The following is a 27,663-nucleotide window of genomic DNA, read 5'->3' on the forward strand; positions in this document are numbered from 1 at the left end:
CATATTTTTTAACATGAAAATAATATTTAATTAGTATAATATATTAATAATTATTATTTTTAAGGATAATTATTAGTTGTAGGGTGTGATTTAATATTAATATTAATAATTGTATAATTATATAAGTAAGCATAAGTATCTAATATTAATTTAGTGAAAGTTAGTATGGCATAATTTGTTTATAATTCAAATTCTAACAAACATATTTCTATGTTTTTTGGTGTATATATGATTTCTCAACTTTATCAATGGTTAGATTTTATATTTTTGTATAATGGGATTGTCTTTGTGATTAATCACATTATTAATATTTAGAGGACTTTTAGAACCATCTAATTTGGTTTATCTTCAAGACAAAGGTGAAAAAATCAATCTCTCCAAATGTTAAACATAGATACATTTGGTTCCCACCCAATGGAAATTAGTCTTTATGAATTAGCCGTTAGTTATGTTTATATAAAGGAGATTTAATAATAAGTATAATGTTTTTGACGAATTAGTTCTAGAAATAAGATTAATATTATACAACAACTGGTTATTATTATAATAAAATAATAGAGAATATTTCAAAAATAAATAAATGAATGAAAATAAAAATAATTATAATAAAATACAGATGATATTTGAAAAATAAATAAACAAACAACTGGTTATTATTATAATAAAATAATAGAGAATATTTCAAAAATAAATAAATGAATGAAAATAAAAATAATTATAATAAAATACAGATAATATTTGAAAAATAAATAAACAAATGAATGAAAATAAAAATAATTATAATAAAATACAGAGAATATTTGAATATTTTTATATAACAATATATTAAAAGGTTACATTATATTATTAAAAGGTTAATACTCACCTGTACCTCCTCCTCTTTTTGTAGACGACCATATATCTCTCTCGCACTCAGAGAGAAACGTATGGCCACTATTTCTCATCCTTTGTCTCTCTAACTTCATTGGAGGAACCAACAATCTCCTCAAAATGGCCGCTGCAGCCATCAGAGGCGAAGAACGTCCACCAGCCATTGTCTGCGTGACGGGAGCGACAGGTTTCATTGCCTCCTGGTTGGTCAAGCGTCTACTCGAGAAGGGCTACACTGTCCATGCTACAGTGCGCGATCCAGGTAATTTCAATCTCAGCCTCCTTTTATTCCAAAACTTGCCTCTTTTCATCTATTTAAGCACTGTAAAATTGGGAATCCATTTAAGCACTGTAAAATTGGGGAGCCATTGAATCATGCTGTAAAACTAAAAATAAAAATAAAAGGTAAAGCTATTAGAATGTGGCCATTAGAGATTATATAAGCTAGAGATTTCGCACATACAAATTTTGACTTATTTCTTCGTTATCACAAAACAGCTATAAACTGATTTATTTTTGCATTTGTTTAATATTGGGTAAAACTCCTCTGAACATTAATAATGAAACTTCGATCAAAATTTCTGGCCCCAAAATTATTTCATTACCAAGTTAACTTATTTCAGAGAACAAGGCAAAGGTGAAGCATCTCCTGGACATTTCAGAAGGTGGGGAGAAGCTCAAGCTCTTCAGAGCAGATCTAATCGAAGAAGGCAGTTTCGACGCTGCCATCAATGGCTGTGGTGCCGTTTTTCATGTGGCCACTCCCGTCGCCTTCGCTCCCAAAGATCCCGAGGTAAGTATCTTCGCCCCTTCAATTCCCCAACAACATGCTATTAACAGTTCTGCATTCCTGCACACGGTTAGAAGGTCAAAACATAACTATTTTTCATATTTCTGTTAAAATAATTTAATTGTATGGAGAAGATTTGGTTAAATTTAGAGTCCAGATGAGTTATAATTAAATATTTAGTGTATGGTTGTATGTCAAGTTATTTGTCATGTTAAATTAGTGATTTGTCATTGTAATATCAAATTTTTGTGTAATAATAAAAGATCTGTGTTAAATCCATTTAAATTTTTGTATGTGATTTATTTGTGTTATCTTATCCCTATCCTCCTCTCTTTCCATAACCCATTTTCAAATCACCTCAAATTCCATAAAGCCAAAAACCGTAAAGCGCGTGGTTGTCACATCGTCTATGGTGACGGCTTGCGTAAACGAGTCGGAGGACCAGAATCAGTACATTGACGAAAAAAGCTAGGCAGACGTGGATTTCCTCCGAACCAAAAAGCCCCCTGCCTGGGTATACCTCACATTATAAAGCGTTACAAGATTTAGCAGTTGTTGCTGTGTTGCTGACAAAATAAAATGTGTGACAGTTGTTTATTGCTTGATTGTGTAGGCATATCCGGTTGCCAAGACGCTTGCAGAACAAGCAGCGCTGCAGTATGGAAAAGAAGATGCGGGGCTGGATGTGGTGACCATCAACCCTGTGTTTGTGTTGGGATCTGCCATTACGCCCATCGTTCCCTACACCGTTGAGATAACCCTTTCTCTCCTCACGGGCAACAACCAAAACGTAGCAGCTTTGAAGGCGATACAGACCATATCCGGCGCTATTTCTTTCGTTCACGTCGATGACGTATGCAGTGCTCATATTTTCTTGATGGAGAACCCCTCTGCAGAGGGCCGCTACATTTGCAGTGCCATCAATATATCTGTCCCACAGCTGGCAGACTACTTATCTAAACGCTATCCGCAGTACAATGTGACTACCCTGTGAGTATCATCATCAGTAGGGTATAGCATTTTTTATATTATTACGACTATGTATTTAAATATGATCACCAGTAATGAAATGAAATGAAATGCTTGTACAGGTTTGAGGATGTGCCACCGATCCCAAAGGTATACGCTTCGTCGAAGAAGCTGGTGGAGAGCGGTTTCTCCTTCAGATTTGGGATGGACGAGATCATGGATGATAGTGTTGAATACGTGAAGACGAAGGGATTGCTTCTTTAATAATTACTTCACTATCACTCGTTTAATGAGTATCGGTGGGAATAACATCGCAGACACAATGTTCATTTCACTTCAATCCGTTGAATCTGTTGGACATAAAGTTTCATCTTTGAATAACCATTTAAAAAGACGAAGTGGAAATTAATATGAATGTGAAATGAGTGAATTATTAATTGATTGTGGAAATTAATATGAATGTGAAATGAGTGAATTATTAATTGATGGTCAAATTAGGTAAATAGATGAAGTGGAAATTAATATAAACTTGAAATGAGTGAATTATTAATTAATTGTGGAAATTAATATGAATGTGAAATGAGTGAATTATTAATTGATGGTCAAATTAGGTAAATAGATGAAGTGGAAATTAATATAAACATGAAATGAGTGAATTATTAATTGATTGTGGAAATTAATATGAATGTGAAATGAGTGAATTATTAATTGAGGGTCAAATTAGGTAAATAGACGAAGTGGAAATTAATATGAATGTGAAATGAGTGAATTATTAATTGAGGGTCAAATTAGGTAAGTAGACGAAGTGGAAATTAATATGAATGTGAAATGAGTGAATTATTAATTGATGGTCAAATTAGGTGAATTGGGTAGATAGGTGGGGTGTATTTTAAAATAGATTTATTTATTATATGGATGATTTAGATTTAATTATATTAGAATATTTTGAGTTATATATATAATTTAATATTTTTCATTTTATATATAATTTAAGGGATGAAATTAAAGATCTCTAATAGTTTTTCATTTCTTATATATGTATAAGAAATTTTGAAGACATGACTAAGGATTTGTTTGGTATCAAGCTATTTGTAATTTGTAGGGCCTAATAATTTGCAATGGTGTAGTGAAATGGCCAAACTCTAACAAAATTACTTGTATTCATGGGTTAGATGGTATTGTTGTGGATTACGAGATTTTAGATACCCCTATTTATAACGAAATACTTAATGTTGACCTCTTGAATTACCATGACCTTGAATGTGGTCATAGACCTTAACCCTAACTTTAAACTTTTCCATGCACAAAATCCCCATGAAAGAAAATTTTGATAATAAAAGACACTTGTTTTTTTGACAAGCAGAAAACTAATCTTTATCTCTTCTTAAAGGATTTAAATATGGATTTAAATCTCCTAACTTATAAGGACAAACTCTAATACCTCTATTACAACCCTTTTTACTCTTTATCTCTTCTTAAAAGATTTAAATAAGGATTTAAACCTCCTAACTTATAAGGAAAAATTATAATACCTCTATTATGATCCTTTTTACTTCCATATATAGGTTCTCTATGGAGACACTACATAAAGATAATAAGATAACTAAAAGCCATTAGGGATACTTTTAATGAATCTTTAAAAGTTGGTATAAATATATACAAACCCTTATTAAAAGGAATAAAATGTACTATGCAAATAGAAAGCCAGAACAATTACTGCACTTTTCCAAATTGAATGATAGAAAGTTTTCAAGAAAAAATTTAATTAATGAAATTGAAAAAAATAATACAATTCCCTTGAAGGATTTTCTTAAAGCTCTTTAGGAATCCATGACACCTTGGACACTATTTCAATGATTCCTATAAAGTGTTAAAACCTTGAGTTTTGGGTTTAAGCGGGTCACTATTATGAAATCTAAGGACATTGAATTCTACTAAACTGAAATTTTTAAATAAAAGAGATTATCATCATCGTTCACATCTATAAGTTGATCTGTAAATTATTGTCGGTATTCCACTAGAATGGTCCATCACAATAGATTTCATAAAATAACTAAAATCTATATAATATAGGTTAAATTTTCTTTAGATTTTAAATCCATCGTTGACTTTCTACTTAAATGAATGAAATAACTTAAATGCGAGAAACAAAGAACATAAAGAAATGCACGCACACCATCCACAATTAATCACAAGTTTTATCTTGGGAAACCATTACAGTAGAAAAGCTAAGTAGAAGGTGAGGCTACTATACTCTCTTTTATCTGGGTTGGAAACATACAATTACAGAGGAAGAGGTACTCATTATGGAGTTACCTATCACCTGTGCCCTATAAGGCTACTACAAAACCTTAAAAACCTATCTTCTACTATATCACTTCTCTCTCTTAGTTGCTCTACTCAACTATGGAACAAAGAACAATAGCACAAAATGGAATCCCTACTCCTAGTGGCCTAATATTTAACATAGGTTGATAGCCAATTAGGGGTAAGGTTTGATTCCATCAACCCTCAACTAGAGTTATAATTTTGGAGCTTTTAGAGTCTTCTTGAACATTCAGACATGACTAACTCCATTTGCATGAGTAATGGGGGTTGACATGACATTCTCTCATACCATGGTGGTCAACAAAATCAATCAACTTGCAAGAGGAATTCAACTTTTACATTCAAAATCCAATTGACATATGGGAAAGGAATTTGAGTGTAGATAAACATATTTGGGATCATTTTTAAAGTGTAAAAGTTTTGACCCCCAAAAATGCCATTTGATTCCTCAAAATTGCTCAAGAAGGTTTTAGACTCCAATTCTCAAAATAGGGACCCATGATTAAAATGACCCTACAAGCTTATTAATCTGGATTTTCCACTCTAAAAGTATCAACATTAATGAAAAAGAATATAATTATCAAGTACAAATCATATCCTTAGGTAGATTTTTTATTTCCCAAAATCTTTACTGGATAATGTGAGGAAAATTTTCCTCTATCTTCTCCTTAGAGTACCACTTTGCTTTTTGTTGGCTCGACAGGGTCCCTTGGGGTAAATTTTGTAATTAATTTTTGTATACTTGTAAAGTCTCCATGTTTTGAGGGAGCGGAGCATGAAGGTCATAGGTGTCAAAAGGAGCTTTATTCCATTAGTTTGTTAGAAGATAGGGAGTTTTGAGACCCGCCCATGGTCCGCGGACCATGATATTGTAAAAGATAAGATATATAAAAGAGTCATAACAAGTCTACGAGATAAACAGAGAATAAACAGTCGTTGTATGGGAAAGTAAGCTAAGGTAGGAAGGTTGTTTCCTATACTTAGGGGAAGGGGAAGGCTCTTGTTGCTAAGTGCACGGAGTCATTGGTAACTATACAAGCTGAGTGCGCGAGCCCTTGCAAATGAGTGCACAGGGAAGAAGGGTCTGTAACAACAAAGAATACATCTAATAAAGATTATTTTGGGCCATAATTGTGTATCTATTCATCTGTATATAATTATGCAAGTTTTGTATATTCACTCTGTTGTTCTGAATTTATATGAAGTAATACTTAATTGATGCATGAAAGTAGAAAATATGCTTATTTAATTAATGCTATGAATGTTTAAAGCATTTTGCAAAGACTTAGATTTTGTTTCTACAAGTTACTGAAATTATCTATATTTTAATGGTTAAGGTTCGCGAAGATCAGAAATAAGCCCTAGGAACCATAGCAGCCAATCACATTAACCTATAGATGCATAAACTTGGTTCTGTCATCCCCCAATACTACTTCGGGTGAGACTGTAGCCTGCACTAAGCAGGTTGTTGCTGAAAGGGCCAACAATTTAAGGTTTTGTTGGTTGGTGCAGCTAAGCCCGAACTTGAGTCAGGACCCCTTAAGCTAACAAATGGTTACATTGCCGGGACTGGGATCTATCTAAGGAATCTGTGATGTCGAATAAATGTTTCCCAGCTAAGAAAGAAATCGAGAAGTGGATAGATCGTAAGTTGCATGAATTTTCAGCTCAGGAAAACAGGAATACACGTCCGTCAAAAGAAGAATGGTTGAATAGATTTTCGTATAAAGACGAGCACAAAATTTTATTCTGTTCTTTTCCTTGTGAATTGAACTAGTGGTTGTCAAAATTGGTAGATATTTAGGGCACGTGGAAGCTGGAAATCCCTCTTGTGTGGACTCCAAAATTGGTAAGGCATCTCGAAGCTTCAAAAAACAAGATCACAAGGGTTGTCGACTACTAGATAGATAACATTTTGGGTGGATTCATCACTATGTTCGTGATCGACACATCTGTGAGTAATAGCGAAGCTGAATGATGATTCTTCAAGGGACTTAGAGGTAAGTATCTCAAATCCTTGAAGATTTGGATTAAAATGCTATTGTGTGAAAAGAGGGTTATGCAACTAAATTAATATTTAGAAGAGATCTTACAGGAGCTACGCGGAGTGGAAAAACATTCAGAAGAGATTTAGATTTAGGTACTGAATACAATCCTTTATTAGGAGCATCTGATAGTGATGAAGAAAGTAGTGTTCTGAGGACTCTGTTATTTTCACTACATGTAGTAAGATAGGGTATCACAGGGATATCGAATCCATCCACTCCACCTCCACCATCACCTCCACCTCAGACACCTACACCTACACCTCCATCTCCACCTCCACCACCATCATTCAACATGGTGTTTGTCATGAAGATGCTTGTGTTTAAGGGTTTGGGAACTAAAGATGATAAACAATTATGGTTTGTAGCAAATGTTGTATGGAAGGCACAACAGATTAGACGATGACATGAAGAAGGTGCAGTTGGTTACAATGCTATAGGACAGAGCATTGAATTGGTATATCAAGTTTTGTTCAGGTAAACCAAATGTGACTATGCTGGAAACATAACAAGCATTCAACAATGAGTTTAAGAAGCCTAAATCGCAAGCCGAGTCAGTGATGGAGTTTAAATAGATCTAGAAGAGGGTAAATGAGCCTGCATGGGACTTTGATCAAAGACTGAAGTGTCTTATTTAGCAGGTTAATATGAACGTCATGGATGATCAACAGAGAGATTGGTACATTGCTTCGGTATTGCCTCATCTAAGATTTCCACTGTCTCAACAGAAAATAGGAATGTAAGCTAAAGCCTTGGAGATTTAGATGATATTGGAGGTTTCACCCGTGCAGGATACGAATCTGGGGGTGCAACAGATTCAATCACAGTTGTCCATCTTACATATGGAGTTACAGAGCCTCAAGAAAGGAGAGGAAGTCCAGCCGAAGGTGCGCACAGAAGTCTGGTGCCTAAAATGCAAGGGCCATGGTGACGATAAGGATCATTGCCCAGTTTATCAGAATTATTTTATACGAGGGGACCCTGCCCCCCTGAAGCCAAGAAACATTGCTGGGCTGATTGTGGGAGTAGCATTATGATGCGCTACTTGTCAAGTTTATGGGAAACACATGATGAATAATTGTCATCTTTTGCAAAATTTTGTATAGACCCCACAAAAATTGTTTTGCACTTTCTACAAATCTAAAGGCCACGATGAGTGCAACTGTTGAAGTTATGAACTAATGATGCAGGAGACCCCTACATATAGGATGCAAGCAGAAAATGGACCTTAATATCAGGGTGCAATTGCAGCGTGCGAAGGATTTCAAGGTCAAGGAAGAGGGCGAGGAGGAGGAGATGGAAGGGGTTTTGGACAAATTATATGTTACAACTGTGGGGAAGTAGGTCATTTCACACTTGACTTTCAGAATCCGACACACCCTTCCTATCAGTATTGTAGGCAATTTAACCATGTCATAGAAGATTGCCTGATACTTATAGTGAAGATGCAAGAAAATATGACTTAGACCCAAAAACCTATGCAGAATATCCAAATGATGAGGTCAGAGCCTCGCAAAGATGAGCCTAATGTTAATATCATTACGCGTAGTAGTATCGCCAATGGAGAAGATAAGGGGAAGAAACCAGAAGTTGAGCGATGGATATGCAAGGCTGCTGAAAAAGAAGTTGGGTTTGATTTAAGAAAATAAAAGGAAACCTTTATGGTGGCTAAGAAGAGATTCATGGAAGCTTCTACATCAGGAAGTCAGGGAAAATCTGGAGGAAGTGATAATACGCAAGATGTAGAGCCTTCATTGCTAGCGACATTTTTGAAGACTTGCATGAGGCTTCTAAGGGATAGGAAAGTGGTAGAGGGGCTACATAAATTAATGGATAACTATATGGGTAAAAATAAATCATTTTTGGAATAACTTAGTACGCAAAGTGGGCAAAAGAAACAAGTGAACCAGTCGCTAGATGAGGTTGACTGTGCAAATTGGATAGTACGAAATGGATCAGGTAATTCTTGATCTGGGATGTGATGCAAACATTTTGCTAGTGAAAACTTGGGAGAAAATGTGGAGACCTGTGATGTAGTGGTCTCCTATCTAACTACGAATGATGAACCAACAAAAGATCATTCCTATGGGCCATCTATACGGGGTAGTGGTAGATATTGAAGGAGCAAGTTCTTTAGCTGATTTTGAAGTGATCGAGATAGTTGACGATAGAAACCCTTACCCTTCACTACTTGGCATCGATTGGCCATTTGATATGGATGCAGTCATTAATCTCAAAAAGAACAAAATGACACTCAAGAGGAAGGAGCTCATTGTTAATGTTCCATTGGATCCGACTGAAGGTGCATGATATATTGATCCAGTCCATGATTATGAAGAAGAAGATGACCTTGATCAGATCTATAAGATAATTGTGCGTGATGAGGACTGGATCAACCCCACTATGGATGGATGGATAGCGTGGGATGAGGATAGTTCCTGCACATCAGATTCTGATGAGGAGCTTGAGCATTGGTAGAACCGACTACATGAAGTATCATCACTACGTTGTAACAAGCTTACAAAGTCGCTTTGATGCATATCAACTTAGGCATGAAATTTACCTTATTATGATGGTTTAGAAGATGTTAATTTGTTTTTGTATAATTTTGAAAGGGATGTACTAGAGGAACATCAGTTCCAAGCTCTAGCTATTGTGTTGTGAGCTACGCTTGCCCGATGGTGGGGTGTACATAAAGACAACTTTGTTGATTGGAAGGAGTACAGAAGAATGATGAAGTTGAGGTTTGGGTACGCCAATACCTGCATGATGTAAAAATACATAGGGAAGAATGACCCACATGAGCATTTGGCATGATGGACGAAGGCATGGGGAGAAGAACAACAGCCATAGTGGGCTCATATATTTTGCCACACTTCGGATACAATACCAATGAACTGGTACTTCGAAATGAAGCTGTGATATGGGACTACAGAATGGGATGTTTTGAAAGAATTTTTTTTGCTAAATTTTAGCTTTGAAGATGGGTTTGAATGTATATATGAATCACTATAGACGATCAAAGCTACGATATTCAAGATTCCTGAAGAACCAGTTGCATGGCTACAACCAGATTGGAGTTTGCATTTGCGCCATGTTCTTGAATGTTAATATGGCCACAAAGGAAGGTGAGGAAGATCCCAGAAACATCAACATTCCCAAGTTTGAAGGATAGCGTGAAGTCGAGAACCTTTAAAGTCCAAGAAAGTGAATATTGGATTAGAGGCATATCTAAAGTTTGCAAAGATAGGCGACTATTGGGATGAAGATACAGTTGATAATGTCACAAAACTATTACGTGAATATCAGGACTTGTTTCCAACCAAGTTCTTTGATCTAAAAGGAATAGAAGGGATTTGGGCATCATGAAAATCACTTTGAAGCTAGATATGAAGTCAGTAAAGCAGCACCTGTACTGATTAAATCCCAAGTATAAATAAAAGGTGTGCAAGGAGTTGGATAAGATGCTGGAAGCTAGGATCATTGAACTCATGGAGGAGTGAGACTGGGTGAGTCCCAAGGTGGTTCAAGACCAGAAGCAACAGGATGAAGTTTGGATATGTGTGAACTTGAGGAAGTTGAATGACGCATGCATCCATGACCCATTCCCTACGCCATTTACAAACGAGGTACTGGAGAATGTTGGATGGCAGGAAGCTTACTCATTCACAAATGGGTTCTTATGGTACAGTCAGATTAAGATCGCGCTAGAGGATCAGAGTAAGAATACCTTCGTGACTGAGCGGGGTTGTTTTCAATATATAGTGATGCCTTTTGGGCTGAAGAATGCGCCCAAAATATTTTCACGAGTAGTAAACATGGCCTTCAAGGAATTTATACACAATTTTTTTGAGGTCTAGTTTGATGACTTGACAGTGTTTGAATTGGTAAAGTGCCATGTTGCTAGTCTGCGCCTCATGCTAGATACCTGTCGAAGATATCAGATAACCCTTAACCTAAAGAAGTGCATATTCTGTGTATCTTATGGGATACTATTGGGTCATGTGGTTTACAAGCAGGGATTGATGGTAGACCCTACCAAGATAGCAGTCATTGTTAATTTGGAGTCCTCGAAGAATGTTAAACAACAATGTTGGGCCATACCAGATATTATAGGAAGTTCATCAAGGAATATGCACAAATAACTGCACCGATGGAATGATTGTTGAAAAAGGATGTGACCTTTTTCTAGGACGAGGATTTCCAGAAGAGTTTAATGGTTTAAAGGAGAAAATGGTCACTGCACCCATTTTAGTATTCCTCGATTGGAAGAAGGAGTTTCATGTTCATGTAGACATGTCCTGTATTGCACTAGGTGCAGTACTGACCCAACCAGGTGAAGGAGATATTAACCACCCAATAGAATTTGTGAGTAGGAAGTTGTCGAAAGCACAAAACAACTACTCAACCATAAAGTGCAAAGGACTAACGATGGTCTACGTGTTGCAGAAATTTCGGCACTAACTGCTCGGAGCACACTTCAAGATGTATACAGACTATTATGCTCTGAAATACTTGGTCAACAAGCCTTTATTGGGGGGGAAGATGTGCAGGTGGTTTTTGTTGCTCCAAGAATATTATTTTTAGGTAATTGTGAATCCAAGACGCTTGAATGTTGGTTCTGATCACCTCTCACAGAGTGAGACTAGTGATGTGCCTACGAGTTTGGAGGAAGGGTTTCCTGATGTGCATCTCCTCGTTGTTCGCATCACAGATGATCACTTCACATATATAATTTAGTTTTTGTATACAAGTATAGCCCCAGAATGATATTTGACAAAATAGAAGAAACAACTGGTGGTCCGGCAGTTTATTTTTCTGTAATTGCCAGACACTTGTACAAAATGGTCTCTGATGAAATATTGCACAGATATGTCCCAGAGTGTGAGTAGCCAAGCATTCTCGCAGAAGCACATGGAGGAATGGAGGGAGGACATTACGCAAGGAGAGCGACTATGCAAAAAATCCTACTTGTAGGACTTTGGTGGCCTACAGTGCATAAGGACTATAAGACCTATTGTAAGGCATGTGATGTTTGTCAAAGGACGGGGAGACCATCGTGAAGAGATGAATTGCCCCTAAATCTCCAAGTGACGTTGCAAGTGTTTGATAAGTAGGTGATAGACTTTTTGGCTCCAATACAACCACCAGGGAAAAGGACAAGGCTAGATACATTATTATAGAGACTGAATACTTGACCAGATGGGCGGAGACACAACCTGTAAAAGATTGTACCGTAGCTGCAACCACAAAGTTTATCTTCAAGTATATCTTGTCTCAATTCGACTGCCCTAAAATTTTAATGAGTGATAGGGGCACGCATTTCTTAAATGAAACAATTACTATGTTGCTTGAGGAATTCCAGGTATATCATCAGAAGAGTATGCCGTATCACCCTTAAGAGAATGGCATGGTGAAAGCCTTCAATAAAATTTTGGAGAACACATTGATAAAGATTTGCAACGCGAAGAGGAATGACTGAGATGTGCACATATCAGTTGTCCTTTGGGCGTATAGGACTACTTGTAAGAAGTTTACAGACCAAACCCCGTTCAAATTGGTATATGGGAAACAGGCTATAATGCCCATGGAACACAATGTGCCAAGTTTATGGATTGTAACAGTTATAGACATGGATTATTGTGATACTATGGAGGAGCGACTCACGCAACTGGTATAACTGGAAGATGATCACTTCCTGGCGTGCTTTCATAAATAGGTGCATAAGGATCATGAAAAAGCATGGCATGATGTCCATATAAAACAATGCACCTTCAAGATGGAAGATTTGGTATTGATTTACGACAACAAGTTTACAAAATTCCCTAGAAAATTTCAAATGCATTGGCTGGGACCTTATGTTGTTAAGGAAATTATGGGGAATTATTACTCGGAAAGGTCAATGGAAGTCGCTTGAAGCTGTATAGGGGTGATCCCACCCCTGCACAACAACTATATGATTATGAGATATTCTTACTACTCCAGGCAGCTACAAGGAAGTATGGGACTATAAACTACACTTACGAAAAGTTGGAAAGCTGAAATGATGAGGTTGCGTGATGAATTGAATTGAGGTGCCGATGGGAGCTGCACCTAAGGAACCGTGCCACAAGGTTGGGTACCACACGGGTTGGCCGAAAAGTGACTGTTGGAAGCACTATAGATGATTGGATGGAAAAGTTTCCGTTAAAAGGAGTGGGGAAAACACATTTATGGAGCATATATTTGGAAATTTACCTCCAAATATGCATTAATAATCAGGAATTGGAGGGAATGGCTAGATTTGAAATCAAATTGGTCTATAAATATGGCATGCCTCTCTAGATTTAAACACTTTTATTCCTGAGTGTTTGCCTTAGGATTTTTCACCTTGATTTATGCCAAGAACTGCACTATATGTCTGATCGAGATTTGGAGGAACTCTTTTCAAGACCAGGGTTGGAAACATGCTTGAAATTTCTATAAGGGTTTTCTGGAAAGAATGACTACAACGTGCCCAAAGGCAGATCCAGCCCCATCGGAAGCAGCGCCAACCACACCTATGTCTACCAGGTTGCATACTACCATGCCTAGATTTCCTAGGCATAAACCGTCCACGTCTACAAAATAGAAGAAGCCTCAGCCAGTGTTGATATCGTAATCTCCAAGGAAAAACACCACAGAAATCGACTAGAAGGGGAAGAGGGATTAGTCACAAAAACTGACATAGCATTGGATGAAGAAGAACTATGCAGTGTTATAGACATTTTTGGGCATTACAACCCCAAGCATAAAATGTCCATAAACCAAGGGCTCCTAAGTCCCTAAAAGTGTTGTTCTAACCCCTAAAGGAACAAGGTCAACTGATTACAGCTTCTCCCAGAAGTTCTCCACAAACAATTTCTCATAATTGGTCAAAACAGGATCATTTCAACTGCTCCATAGGAAAAGTGTGTTGCATATCACCTAAGTACACTCTATGGGTGCGTTGCATTTCAAAAAGCCCTTCTATGGGGTGCGATGGGTGGGAAGTGACAAATGGAAGTGTCAATCCGCGAGGTGGAGAGGCATGGAATCTTCTAGAAACTTCTCCTATGACACTTGCCTCTCTGAATTCGACCAAGGATGAGTAAGAGATCACCAATCTCCAAGTGGAAGAAAGAAATATCAGAGGGAAGACACTAATCAAATCACAAGCTGACTCATCTCCCTTACAGATATCTATATATGGATCCCTCATCCTAGAGATCCAGAAGATGGAATTTTGCATCTTGTAAGGAATTGTTGTTGGTTTCTTGAGACAACATCATAGTGTTGGGTGATCTAAGCTTTGTATGAGGTGAAGAAGGGCTTACTTACTGAGAGGATGATGCTGGGTCAGAACAACTGGTTGTAAATCCCTTGGCTCTTTCTTGATTATCAATAAAATCTATTCAAGTTTTCCTCCATACTCTTGTGTCATTTATGTTTTATGCATTTGTATGGTCAATTTACATCTGATCCTAGATTTTTTATGATTATAGATCCATGTTCTTGTATATTGTTATGCTACTTTGATCCCTCAGGTACTCTGTGAAGCTGGGCGTACAAGGAAGCAAGTAGTGAATGACTATCAAGAGAGAGAGGAATCGAACTAGGAGATAAGCGCAAGACAGAGGTTGGTCTCTTTTGTTCTTCTCTCATCTATATTTCATAAAGGAAAAACGAAAGTAGCTTTACTTTGTTTGTTTCTAAGGTAGCTACCACACCTTAGTGGGATAAGCAGTTATGTGTAGACACTTTTCCCTGTAACAAAATGGCGACTCCACTCAGGAGTGACTAGGTTGTTTGTTTATCTTCCTTGTTGATTATTTTATAAACTTACAGACGAAGCCTGGAGTGGATCCAGGTAGCTTTCGAACTGCATTTGCTATGCAAATGCAAAGTAGATAAATGTCCCTTCAGTCAATCTCTGGGATTTTTTTATGAATTAAACAACTGATTTACAAACTCTCTAATTGCCCATGTGGTGGCTCTAGTAACCTCCTTAGATCTACCCCTGATTGTTGGTTTACTGATTACCATTTTCTCGGCCAAAACCCCTTAACTGAACTGCAAACTGTGACCCGGAACCCAAGCAAAGTCTCGTCTCTGGCCCAGCACAGGCTCTGTTCTGTGAATCTGAAATTCAACGCACTTCCCAAGTGTAGTAGGTGCGCTGCATTTCAAGTTCACTGTGTTACAGGTGCGCTGATCAGACTAGGCATTGTTCCTCAGTTTTGGTTTCTGTGTTCATTATTTTCAGTTCTATTCATGAGTTTTGTTGTTTGTAATCAGTATATCTCTATTTGAAACCCCTTTCCTTGCTGATATTTTGCCTCCATTGTGCAAAAGAACTGTAAATGTTTTTGTGTAATTGTTGAGTCATTTTCAGTTCTCCTTTGCAAAAAGTAATGTAATTGTATTGTCGTTTCTTGATTTGAAAGTGTCGCAAGTGTCGTTTTCAGTCATAGGAGAGAGTTTGGTTGCTCTTGATAGTCGATTACCCTGTTACTATTGTATTTGGTCTGAATTTGTAGTTTTTCTAGTGTCGAAAGCAAGTATTCATTTCCGAATCGTAAAGTGTTTTGATTGTCTTCATTTTTTATTTTGAAAAGAAACTTGTTAGTAACTGTCACTTGAAAAGTAATTCAGATTTGTGCATTAGCTTTCTTTTGATCATTCACATACTAAGAAAGCCAAAAACAAATACATGCATGTGCATTTGCATTTAGACTGTTTGATTGGTTTGATTTAGGACAATGCATTTAGTGGGTGCTCTTTGCTCTTTGTGAAAGAATATTGTCTCTCTTTCCTTAGTAGCTAGGATTTTCATTGCACAAAGAAGATAAAAGACTATTTATCATCTTAGATTGCATTTTAGGAATTGTACATCTACATCTCGCGGTGAACCTGAAAGGCAAATTTCTTAAGCAAGATCAACTATAAAATAAATTTACTGAATCTAACAATGCTTTGGAACCTAACGCACAACATCTAAAAGTCCAGGCTAGAGATGTATTCCGGCATCGTAAAACCTGGTAACTGTTGTTCTCACTGATGGTTGGGTGATTCCTCCACTTTGAGAGGATAAGTGCCAGTACGGACTTGTGCTCCCACGTACCGTCGAGTATATTTTGGGAGACCACAATAGGCTTAATCCTTTATCCATAGGAAGCCGTGTCTGCCGCCCTATCGATCTCAATGCACTGAACACAACATTCAGGAAGATTGACTGCAATACCATAAAAAGTATTCTGCAGTTTTGCGATTGGTTTGGTAATACCTCTGCCTATATTTTCACAGCAGTCCCTTTCATTCCTTTCTAGACTCCTTAACGGAAAAGGTCCATTTGAGCACTTGTCACTTCAGGCTCATTAAAAATCGAAGGCGACTAGAGTCATCTTTTTTTTTTCTCGACTCTTTAAAATTGAAAAAACAAGTTGTGTCAAAGTGTCTCAAATTTATTTTAAACGGAATAACCATTACCCTTTCCTACATTGATCTTAGGTTGAGAAAATGGAATCCACCAACCAAGGAATTCCCCTTGGAGAAAATCCTAGTCCCTTCTCCTCTTGGGGAGATGTTGGTGTGCCCCATATGGCCACATTGTCGCTTCGAGGATTGACAATCGGCTTGCCCGTATGGCTCTTCTCAACCTCTGTCGTTCAGAACACCGCAATTCCTGAACAATTGAGTCAGCAACTAGACGAATCTAGAGTTACCCACCAACCTTCTACTTCCTCCAATTTTTCCTCTCCTCCTTCCTCTTCGGTTGATGGGGCCGGTAAAGCCAAAAATCAAGTACCTGAGAAGAAGAAGGAAAAGAAGAAGAAGAAGGAGCCAAAAGCGAAAAGGGGCAACCAAGCGTCATCTAGCGAAAATCCACACACCGCACCGACCAGGCCTAAGTCGCCATGTGTCATTTGTAAAGGGGACCACTATCATCGAGATTGTCCCTACATCCCTTGGATCCTGAGGGACTGGTCTCCTCGTTTGCACAACCCGGTGTTGTCAACCTCTGATGATAATGTTGAAAACACATCGTTGACTAGTGAAAGTGAAGCCTGAGGACAAAAAGGAAAATATAGATTTCCTTGTAAACTGTGCGAAGGCGATCATGCTGTCCACCATTGTCCCTTCTTAGATGAGGCTAAAAGAGTTTTGGACGATCGTCCGGTTTCACCGTTACGAATTCCTCCTGGATATAAAAAACTCTTGCTGAGTCCGTCACTAGTTGAAAATCTGGCTGACCCGCCCAGGTGGTCATCCGAAGCGTCTATCATTGAAGACAAACCATCTGTACCCATACCAGACGAAAGTCAAAAGGTCGAGGTAGCAGTTGACCCGGTCTTGCCTTCAGAGGTTCCATCTTCAGATGATACAGTCACAGAAGAGAATAAGGATGACACCGTCCAAATTCTTTTCGTAAGCATAGACTCCAATGAACATGGGGGAAATTTACCCATTCCTTTACCGCAGGAAGGAAGTTCGTCGGAGTCGTACCCGGCCATCTATTCGGTCCCACCTCCAAGCAACCTAGTTGACTCCTTTGACTAGAATCAACTAGGCAGACCCCGTTTACCGGCTAGTGTACCATTCTGAATCATTACTCAAATATATAGAATGATTATGACTGATACCATCATAGATGAAGGGGCTTCTGTGAGTATCCTTTCCTCGATTGCTTGGAAAGCGTTTGGTTCACCATCGCTTTTGCCTGAGATGAGAAATCTAACAGGCTTTGACAAAGGAACTAGTCGACCGTTAGGGATCCTTCCCAATGTGCCCATAAAATTGAGAGGGAAAACCGTTCACATGAACGTAGTGGTAGTTCAAGGACCCCTGGATTATAATCTACTCCTTGGACGAGACTATATTTATTGCATGGGAGCCATTGTCTCATCACTCTTTAGAGTAATGTGTTTTTTTCACGAAGGAAGAGTGGTCGAGCTCGTAGACCAGCTTTCATTTCCCGGATCACACAGAGAAAATAGTCATATGCCATCCCTAAATGGTCTTTTCACACAAGGAATGTCTCATCAATCTCCAGTCCGTCCACCTAATGAGCGCGAGTGATTCGGAGGACATGACTAAAACCCAGGGGGCATGCACCCTAGTGTGCTTCGGCAGGAAAACTTCGGGTATAGGATAGGTTTCCGCGAGAGATATATGACTAGTCTGTACTCCCGTCCATGATTGGAAGAGGGGGTTAGACTGGAACAATATTTCCTCATCAAAGTTATGTGAGTGGATTGTCTCACCTTTGTCTATTTTGGTAGACATCGCCAAAGAAGTGTTTTGTTTGCCGTGTGAATAGAATGATCTTTGGTAACCTGAAAGAGGTAGACCTTTCCTGATAAAACAAATGTTTTGTTAGAGATTTGAATGGTAACCTTGAAACTCTATTTTATACTTGGGGGCATGCAAACATTTTGGCGTGCAAGCGAAGAGCGATCATTTATCTGTTTTTTGGATTGGTCGTTTCCTAACTTGCATAAAGAAAGGATGTGGGTCAAAACTCTAAAAATTTTCGTTTTCATATATGAGACATTCTTATTATACGACTAGATTAATTGAGCAGTTTTAGCACATAGTTCAAGCTCGTTAAAAAATAAACATAAGTCATGAGCAAATGTTTCTCCCCGCGTTTAAGCTCATTAAAAAATGAACTATTTCCTGGTAAATAACCATTGTGAATGTAGTACTTCAGCCTTTAAAGCCTTGGTCGTGTTCTCATCATCACCTCCACTCTGTATTGGCCGATCATTCAACTCCATTTGATTGTTTACCCCTTTTTAGGAACAGCTGCGAAGAGTGATCCCACTAGCCATCCTTGTAACACTGCCGTGATTTGAAAATTCCAAACCTTACCTGGAATCAGCTGCTACCCAATTTTATCACTCGTTCCTCAAAAGACGAGTCTCCTTTAAGCTCTTTTCAACTGACTCGTAAAATATGAAAAGATTGCTGAGCCATTGGCCTCTCTAGCTTGTTAAAGGGACCGGAAGTGCTATCCCTCCTTTATATTTTAATCTTTTTGGACCTGAGGGATTATTACACAAAAATATCGAGCGCTTGTTTTGTTTAGCTCGTTAAAAGTATCAAAAATTCATCCCTTCTGTATTGTTTTATACTTTTTCGGACTTAAGGAATTAGATGACGAAAAAGGAATTTTGGAGTGACCTTTACGTCCTTTTTCAGACTCTCTAAAATTGAAAAGGACCGAGTTATAATTGTCGTTAAACTCGTTAAAACTTAATAGCGACAAACTTGTCCATAGCAGACAAGAACGAGTTTCACTATTGCTAGGCTCGTTAAAACATAGCGATGGGTTTTCCCTAAGGGAAAATTATAGAACAAGCATATGTTATCCTCCTCAAGCTTGACAAAAATAAAGAGGTACTAGTCAGTAATGACTGGGGAAAAATTGGGAAGAAAACTTGAAGAAACTTTGTTGGTAGCAAGTCGTTCTTGAACATGACACTTTCACTTCGCATCCAAGTCTGGTTGGGTTGTTTCGTTCACCGGTCACATCACCATGGTCCCATCACACCATCCACATTTGGCGTTAATGCTACCAATCCATCACGTCAGTGTCACCGATATTTTCAAGAGAATTCATTCAGAGAATTCACCTGTGTCTCACCCGCTACAATACATTTACACTCCATTCTTTCATGACCGCCACCCTGAACCTTATATCACAAGAATGAATTTTTCATCCTTACCTAAATCAAATCTTGAAATATGGGTACAAGGGGGTAAGAAAAAAAGCTTACATTGTTTCAGACATCGCAACAGATTTGAGGGCACCAATTACTAATTGAGAACTGGAAATGAGGAATCCTCTCTTGGGTACATCGAAATTAATTTTGTTACATAAGATACCAACTTGATTATTAATGAAATACCTTACCTACAAGAACTGATAGTTAGGACTCATGACTCTATGAGAGAAAATAGATATTGGATGACTTAAGTATTAACACACGTTAAAAAGTAAACCATATACCATAACTAGGGATAATGTATAGAGATAAGTTTATGATTTATAATGATAGGAAAGGAAGAGGAATTGAAAAGACCTAAGTAACTAGCCTCAACATGCTTAATGTTAAATGTTGTCAAAGATTGATTGAGGATATAAAACACTCACACTTACAAAATACATGTATGAGCATGATTCAATTGGAGTTGTCTTGGGTAATAGGTGGCCATGATTGGAATCATTTTCATTAAACTAAGCATTAGTGAGTGATATGGCAGACATTAGCTGTGGTGACAATAAAAGAATAAAACCTATATATTAGTGGTATAACTCAGAGATAAACAATTATAATATAGTAATAACCAATTGGTATAAATTTCACGACAGATGAAAAAATGGATAAGAGAATTAATGAACTTCCTTATTGGAAAGTATTTTCATGAACAATGTAGAGCCACAAAAACACTGGCTACAATAGTGGAATAATTAACACAAATCATAGCATGAGGGATTGCAAAAGTCAAGAAATTGATAATTTCAATAGATAGCTAGATAAAATGCTTGTTTAAAAACGAGCACAATAGAAGTACATTGTGATAAAATGTCATAATAATTTGAGATGGAAATGAGACTAGTATCTAAAATGCTGCGGTAAATGGAATATATGTGACTTGTAAACTAAAAGTGACATGAAAATAATACCTGGTTACTCCAAGACATCAAATAAGCACAAAATCATATTAGATTAGTGCACGAAAAAGATAACCAAAAAGATATCAGCTTTACATCAAAACGATAACCAAAAAGATATCAGCTTTACATCAAATTTAGTATGTATATAAAGAGCAAGATAATTTCCTATACTTAAGGGACGTAGGGGGGAACTCAAAATGATATGAGTTACAAACTTGTAAAACTGAGGAACGTAGGAGGGAACTCATATAACTCAAAATGATATGAGTTACAAACTTGTAATATTGAATCATGGGAATGATTCACTAATTCATTAGAGACATCTAATGGCTTACCACAACTTTACATAATTTTTCTCAAATTTTATTGAAATTTAGTTCAATTTTATTATTAAATCCAAAAGTATTTAATAAAATACTAAAAAAACAATAAAATTTTCTAGCTTAGGAAAAATCTCTAAATTATTGGTACTAATGTTGTTTTCATGTCAAATTTGACAACTCACAAGAGACCAAGATATATTAAATTAGCTTTTTTAGAATCTTTGTTAATTTACATAAAGCACCACTTTCTTTAATAATAGTTTTCATTTTTATTTGTTTAACTTAACTTCACAATTTTGATATGCTAATTTTGTATTTATATCATACACATTTAAATTTTATCTATATATATATAAAAGTGTAATAATTTAATAAAATATAAAATTTATCTACATATATATAAATTAAAAAAATATTTTAGTCTTATTATCATTATTTATTACCTTTTAATATGGAGGTGTGTTAATTTTTTATTGATACCATACACACTTAAATAATATACATTTATAAACAATTATAATAAAAGTGTAGCATTTCAATTATATATATATATATATATATATATATATATATATATATATATATATATATATATATATATATATATATATATATAACAGTTATAATAGAAGTGTAACATTTCAATAATATATATAGCTTGAATGGGCCTAATGGTTAAGAGCATAGGGGTAGAGTATGCATGTCTTGTTAGACTTAACAATCAAATAGCTGAGGAAGGTGGGACCCTTGTTCCACAAACTGGAGTCTCATACACCAATCTAGTGTGTGACAGTGACTTCAAAATTAGATGATAATAGTAATAATAATAATAATTTTTTATTTAAAAAAAAAAATAAAAATAAAATATATATATATATATATATATATATTTCTTATATCACATACATTTAAATTATATATATTATATATTTATAATTTATATATAACAGTTATAATAGAAGTGTAACATTTCAATAATATATATAGATATATATATAGCTTGAATGGGCATAATGGTTAAGAGCATAGGGGTAAAGTATGCATGCCTTACTAGACTTAACAATCAAATAGTTGAGGGAGGTGGGACCCTTGTTCCACAAACTGGAATTTGATACACCAATATGCTGTCTCACGGTGGCTTTAAAATTAGATGATAATAATATATATATATATATATCTCTCATACATTTAATTTATATATTTATAAAGTGTTATAATAAAAGTATAATATTTCATTAATATATAAAAGATAAATATATGAAAGAAACCTATTTAAGTTATATAAATTTATATATTTATAAACAATTATTATAAAAATTAATATTTCAATTTTATATATATATATATATATATATATATATATATATATATATTCAAATTTTTTTAGTAGGTTCAATTTAGAATCAATTTTTTTTTAATTAAAGTTTAAAATTGTCAAAATTAAACATGCATCCATGTGTTTGAGTATATTTCTTTGAGGATTATCTCAATTGGTTGAGTCTCTATTGTTAAAACACCTTTACTATTTAGAAATTGAATTCAATTTTCCATTACCATATTATTAAGTTATCTTATTGATTTTTTTACTTAAAAAAATAATACCAAATTATATAATGATTTGAAATAAACTTATTGCAAAACATTTTCTTTAATATAGATATTTGTAAAGGAAAAAACAAAATCAAAACATATAAAATTTTCATGTTTTAAATAAATAAAATTTAATATAATTCTATTTTTTTAAATATAAATAAAAAAATTATATATGAATTTGAAAAAGAAAAACATAAACAAAAATTACAACACAACGTTGAAATTTGTTGGATTGGTGATGGAATTCACACTGTTAACAAATAAGTACATTTTCAAGCATTTTGGAAAAAGTACACATATTTCCTTCCTATGGTGTAACCACCCAGATAACCCTAATTGGTGGTTAATATGTTGAATTTATTTATATATTTTAAAACGCAGTGAGATGTTAAAAAGTATACCATGTATGTTTTTATTAAAAAGTATACCATGTATATTTTTATTAGATTTTATGACATTTAATTTATTTATATATTTAAAGATATATTTTAGATCACCAAAAAAATATAATTTAATAGATATAGCTTATTTAATTTAGTTTTTTGTGATTGTTTGGATAATTTTCTTCGAGATCCATAGTCTTGATAAAGATAAAATGAAATTATAAGAAATTTAAAAACAATAAAAACCTTTGTTTTTTAGATGTTTTAATATATTGAATTTGTTTATATACTTAAAAATGTATTTTAAATAATAAAAGTTTATAAATTATTAAATTCCCAAAAAAAAAAAAGTTAAACTGAAATTTATTATTTTATAATAAATATCCGATTTTCAATATGCTATAACTTTTAAAATAAAAGTAAACAAAGATTTATTAAAATCAATCATATTGATGAAGAGTTTTAGTTTAATTATTCTAATTTTTGGAGTTGATGAAGAGTTTTAGTCTAACTATTCTATTTTTTTTGGAGTTGATAAAGAGTTTTATTCTAACTATTCTATTTTTTTGGAAATTAACTATTTTATTTTTTGGAGTTGAAAAAGAGTTTTAGTTTAACTATTTTATTTTTTTGTAGTTGATGAAGAATTTTATTCTAACTATTCTATTTTTTGGAAATTAATTATTCTAATTTTTGGAGTTGATAAAGAGTTTTAGTCTAACTATTTTATTTTTTGGAGTTGAGGAAGAGTTTTAGTCTAACTATTCTATTTTTTGAATTTTTTTTTAATATTATATCCTAGTTAATTTTGTTAAATTATAAATTATAATTGTGAAATCTATTGGATTCAGTTTTCTTGATTCAGTTTTCTTAAAAAGGAAATTCAAGATACTAAATCTATTAATATCTTACCTAATATAAAACAAAATTATAAATTTTAATTTCAGCATTTCAGTTTTCTCAGTTTTCTTAAAAAAAATTCAGATGCTAAATCTATTGATATCTTACCTAATATATTTTATCATAGTTTTTTCACATCAATATTACTAATTACATAAAATAAAATAAACAAAATCAAAGATAAAATAATTAAACAATATTCTGATCCCATTCTTAGTTCTGGTTCCTTTCAGGACTGTGATTAGTGTGACAACTCGATCAGATTGTCCGGTTGTATAAACCAGAGTCATTAGCTGCATCATTAGTTGTATAAATAAAGTCATTAGTCAAATCTACATACATATCAAGGCAATATGAAAAGGCAAGACATTACTGATTTTGACCTCCCGTCACGCAGAAAGGGGTTGCTTGACAGCATCATCTTCATTCTCGTTCGTGTAGCAAACAATATACACCAAGTCGACTTTAATAAATATGTTAAAATGGGATATACATTATTATCACACATATATATATATAATTTGTTATTTAAATATTTATTTATTTATAAAATTAACATTTATTATTATAAAATTAATTAAATCTTTTATTATTTAAAAGATTATGATATCTTATTTGTCAATCAATCATATAAATTAAATGGTTAATTAAAATGATAAATATCAAAACACTTATCTTATTATTTATCTCATATTACAAAAAAATTTAAAAATGAAATTATACAAATTAACTAAATTATAAATTTATTTTAAATTATTATTATTGCCCAAAAAACTCTCTACAAGACAGTATGGTAAAGATGTTGTAATGTCCTATCATGTAAACATTTTGACTAAGTCAAATTACATAAATAAACAAAAAATAAAATTGAGGTAAAATCGTGAATCTATTGGTTTCTTGGCTCTAGCTTTTAACAACCCATAGCTTTTCCCATTATATATATAAATATATATAATGATGATGATGATGATGGTTAACGTCCACTAGTCTATAGGACCTAAAGAAATGAATTATTATTTAGTTTGATTTAAGATTTTATTCCTATGCTCAAAAAGTTTGGAGAGAAACCTCCCGAGCTCACTATAATTTTGACATCGTAAAAGGCTAGGAAGGTGAGTATTGCAACAAAGATTATGAAACTAAGATCTAATGTGGTTTTATACAGGGCACTCTAAGAGGAAGTGATTTTCATCCTCAATGTCCATATTCTCACACAGATCCTTTCCATCCATGGTGTTTTAAGAACTGCCCAATGACCCGTTTCACTATGGAGCTCATGAGAGTTCGTTCTAATCTTGGCTATATTAATTTTCTTCTTTGAGCTAGTTAGAACACAGAGATACTTTTGATCTTCTAGGGTGGGGTTGATGACTTCCTTATAATGTCTGAATGTTCTTTTAGCTGCTAAATCTTTCTCACACCACATTTTTCTTTGAACTTAGAAGTAACAAAATTTTTTAAGGTTATTAATGTTTTGCAGTGCAACATTCTCGTCAATCTCCCAATGGTTTAACCACGCCCTCGTGTCTTTATATCAACCTCATTTGACCCTTAGGTGGGTTTGGCTTGAATTTAAAGCTAGCTTAGGAAGTCTATGGTCTCCTATGCTATTGAGTTTGTGCTTGTACAACAGAAGCCTAGTCATAGCTAGGCTCTCGGTAGGGGAAAGACCCACTTCTATAAGGAGAATAGGATAGGGTGCATTTCTTTTAATTTTGAGGTTATACGTTATAAAACACTTCTTGATTTGCTCAATCTTTCTCCAAGATTCTCTAGAGATGCTGCAACCCCAAACCTCACATCCATATAAGATAATAGGAGTGACTAAAGTTTTAAAGAGGAACTTTTTTCTATCCCACATTACGAGGTTTGTCGTTTTACAATTATTTTCAAGATGAAAATAAGCTTTCCACCCCCCATTAATCATTTTCTCAATGCTATAGTTCAAGTTGAGCTTGTGATGAATATCAATTCCTAGGTACTTGTAAGAAGGCACTTCCTCCAAGTTGCTATTGTCATACGTAAAATTAGCATAAATGTCCTTCTTGGATTTGATAATCATAATTTTTGTTTTGTGTGTTAACAGTCATACCCATGGTAGAGCAGAAATCCTTAAGAATTCTAAGTTTCTTATCAAGATCAGATGGCACCTTGCGAGAAGAACAATATCGTCAACATAGAGAATAATGACGATGATTATCCCAGCTCAGATTGTGCCAGCACAACCTGCTTCCTTTAAACAACCTTCTAGCTTGTCAATGTAAATGCCAAATAGGGTAGGGGAGAGAGGGCAACCTTGTTTAACTCTGATATTACACTTAATATCTTTCGACCGCCCCTCGTTGCTATTTAACATGAAAATTACATTCTCATATAACCTTATAGTGACAACTCTCAACTCGAGGAACCTTTAGATCTTCTAATCTATTCCATAGGTTGTTTCTAGTAACCATATCGAAAACCTTTCTAAAGTCCACAAAGCAACAAAAGATATTGGATTTATCATTGCGACATTCCTCCATATAGATCCTAAGCATAACGAGGTGGTCCATTGTTCCATCCTAGATTTATCTTTAACTCTAGATCTACTAAGAGCATAGATGAATCAAATCTATTGAGATGCAACTTCATTTAGAGTGAAAAGAGATTTGATGGAACTAGGTTGGTTGTGTTCGGAGGCTAAACATTTTGACTTGTTAAAATAAAATAAAATAGAAATTCTAGTTATTATTTTTTTTAAACATTTTTTGTTTGGTAGTTAAGGTAAATTTGAAATAAAAATAAAAATAACCTTACTTTAAAATAAAAATTCTATGGTTTTTTTTAATTAATTTTTCTCGGGTAATTAAGGTAAAGTTGACTTGGTCAAGTTATTGGTGGTTTTTGAGCTCTAGGTTTATGCGAACCCATGGTATTGTCCATGGTATCCATGTGGAATATAACTTATTTAAAGGGGGAATTAAGCCACCCTACACCCATGGTATTGTCTATGGTATTCATGTCCAATATAACCTATTTAAAGGGGGGAATTAAGCTAGCCTAGATCCATCTTAACTCCTAAACTATCAAGGGCCTCCGGAGATGAAATATCTTGAGATGCAAATACCTTACCTAAAATTATTATTATTATTAATTATAAAAAATAACACATAAGTATATATATATATATATATATATATATATATTAAAAACATGTAACAAGATTCTTAACCATGGAAATTCATTCCCGCTTTATCATGGTGATTCTTAATCTATAAGAAACCCTTAAACCATAACCTAACCTAAACAAAATTGATTAAATTTGAAGTTTGCTTAATTTAATTTATGGGTGAATTTACTCTAAAAGGTTCCCAAATCTCAAGACAAACATGAACATTAAAAATTTCAATAAATGCATCTAAAATTGTATTGAAATTAATTCCAAATTCATCATGAAATATTAGGAAATTCAAAGGGGATAAGAAAAAAGAAAATCCTAAAGTCTAGAACCTACTCACTTAAAAAAAAATCCAAGTTACCTGCACTAGCAAATGTTGTATGTGAACCTCTTTGGGAGAATGGTGGGAGTAGTGTGGAGGATTCAAAGGGGATAAGAAAATAAAAACAATAAAATATTAAAGTCTAAAACCTATTCATTTAAAAAAAATTCCAAGTTGAATTGTGATGACCCTGAGGAAATGTAAATATTGGAATTTTAGTGTAGTAAGAGATAGAGTTGAGAGACTGTTTTTTTTTTTAACTCTAATCATATTATTTTATTGTGAATTAAATATATATTGGA

The 27,663-nt window shown here is 34.6% G+C and overlaps 1 protein-coding gene across 1 annotated transcript; it reads left to right on the forward strand.

Annotated features, from left to right (window-relative positions):
• The first annotated feature begins 892 nt into the window (after window positions 1–892).
• LOC149232511 (putative anthocyanidin reductase) lies at window positions 893–2,940 on the forward strand. Its single transcript, XM_089376500.1, has 4 exons — window positions 893–1,132; window positions 1,494–1,663; window positions 2,274–2,650; window positions 2,752–2,940. Exons 1-4 carry the CDS (start codon window positions 991–993, stop codon window positions 2,891–2,893), a joined length of 831 nt encoding a protein of 276 aa, XP_089232626.1. The 5' UTR covers window positions 893–990; the 3' UTR covers window positions 2,894–2,940.
• The last annotated feature ends 24,723 nt before the right edge of the window (window positions 2,941–27,663 follow it).

Source organism: Pinus tabuliformis, chromosome J, assembly GCF_031772625.1.
Source record: "Pinus tabuliformis cultivar Carrire ecotype Pingquan chromosome J, CPIR1, whole genome shotgun sequence".
Lineage (NCBI taxonomy): Eukaryota > Viridiplantae > Streptophyta > Pinopsida > Pinales > Pinaceae > Pinus > Pinus tabuliformis.

Bases quoted from the DNA above. Each gene is read 5' to 3' on its own strand.
- LOC149232511 (XM_089376500.1), top strand. From the start codon at position 991: ATGGCCGCTGCAGCCATCAGAGGCGAAGAACGTCCACCAGCCATTGTC. The intron at 1,664-2,273 runs GTAAGTATCTTC...TTGATTGTGTAG, and splicing joins TCGCTCCCAAAGATCCCGAG to GCATATCCGGTTGCCAAGAC. The intron at 2,651-2,751 runs GTGAGTATCATC...ATGCTTGTACAG, and splicing joins CAGTACAATGTGACTACCCT to GTTTGAGGATGTGCCACCGA.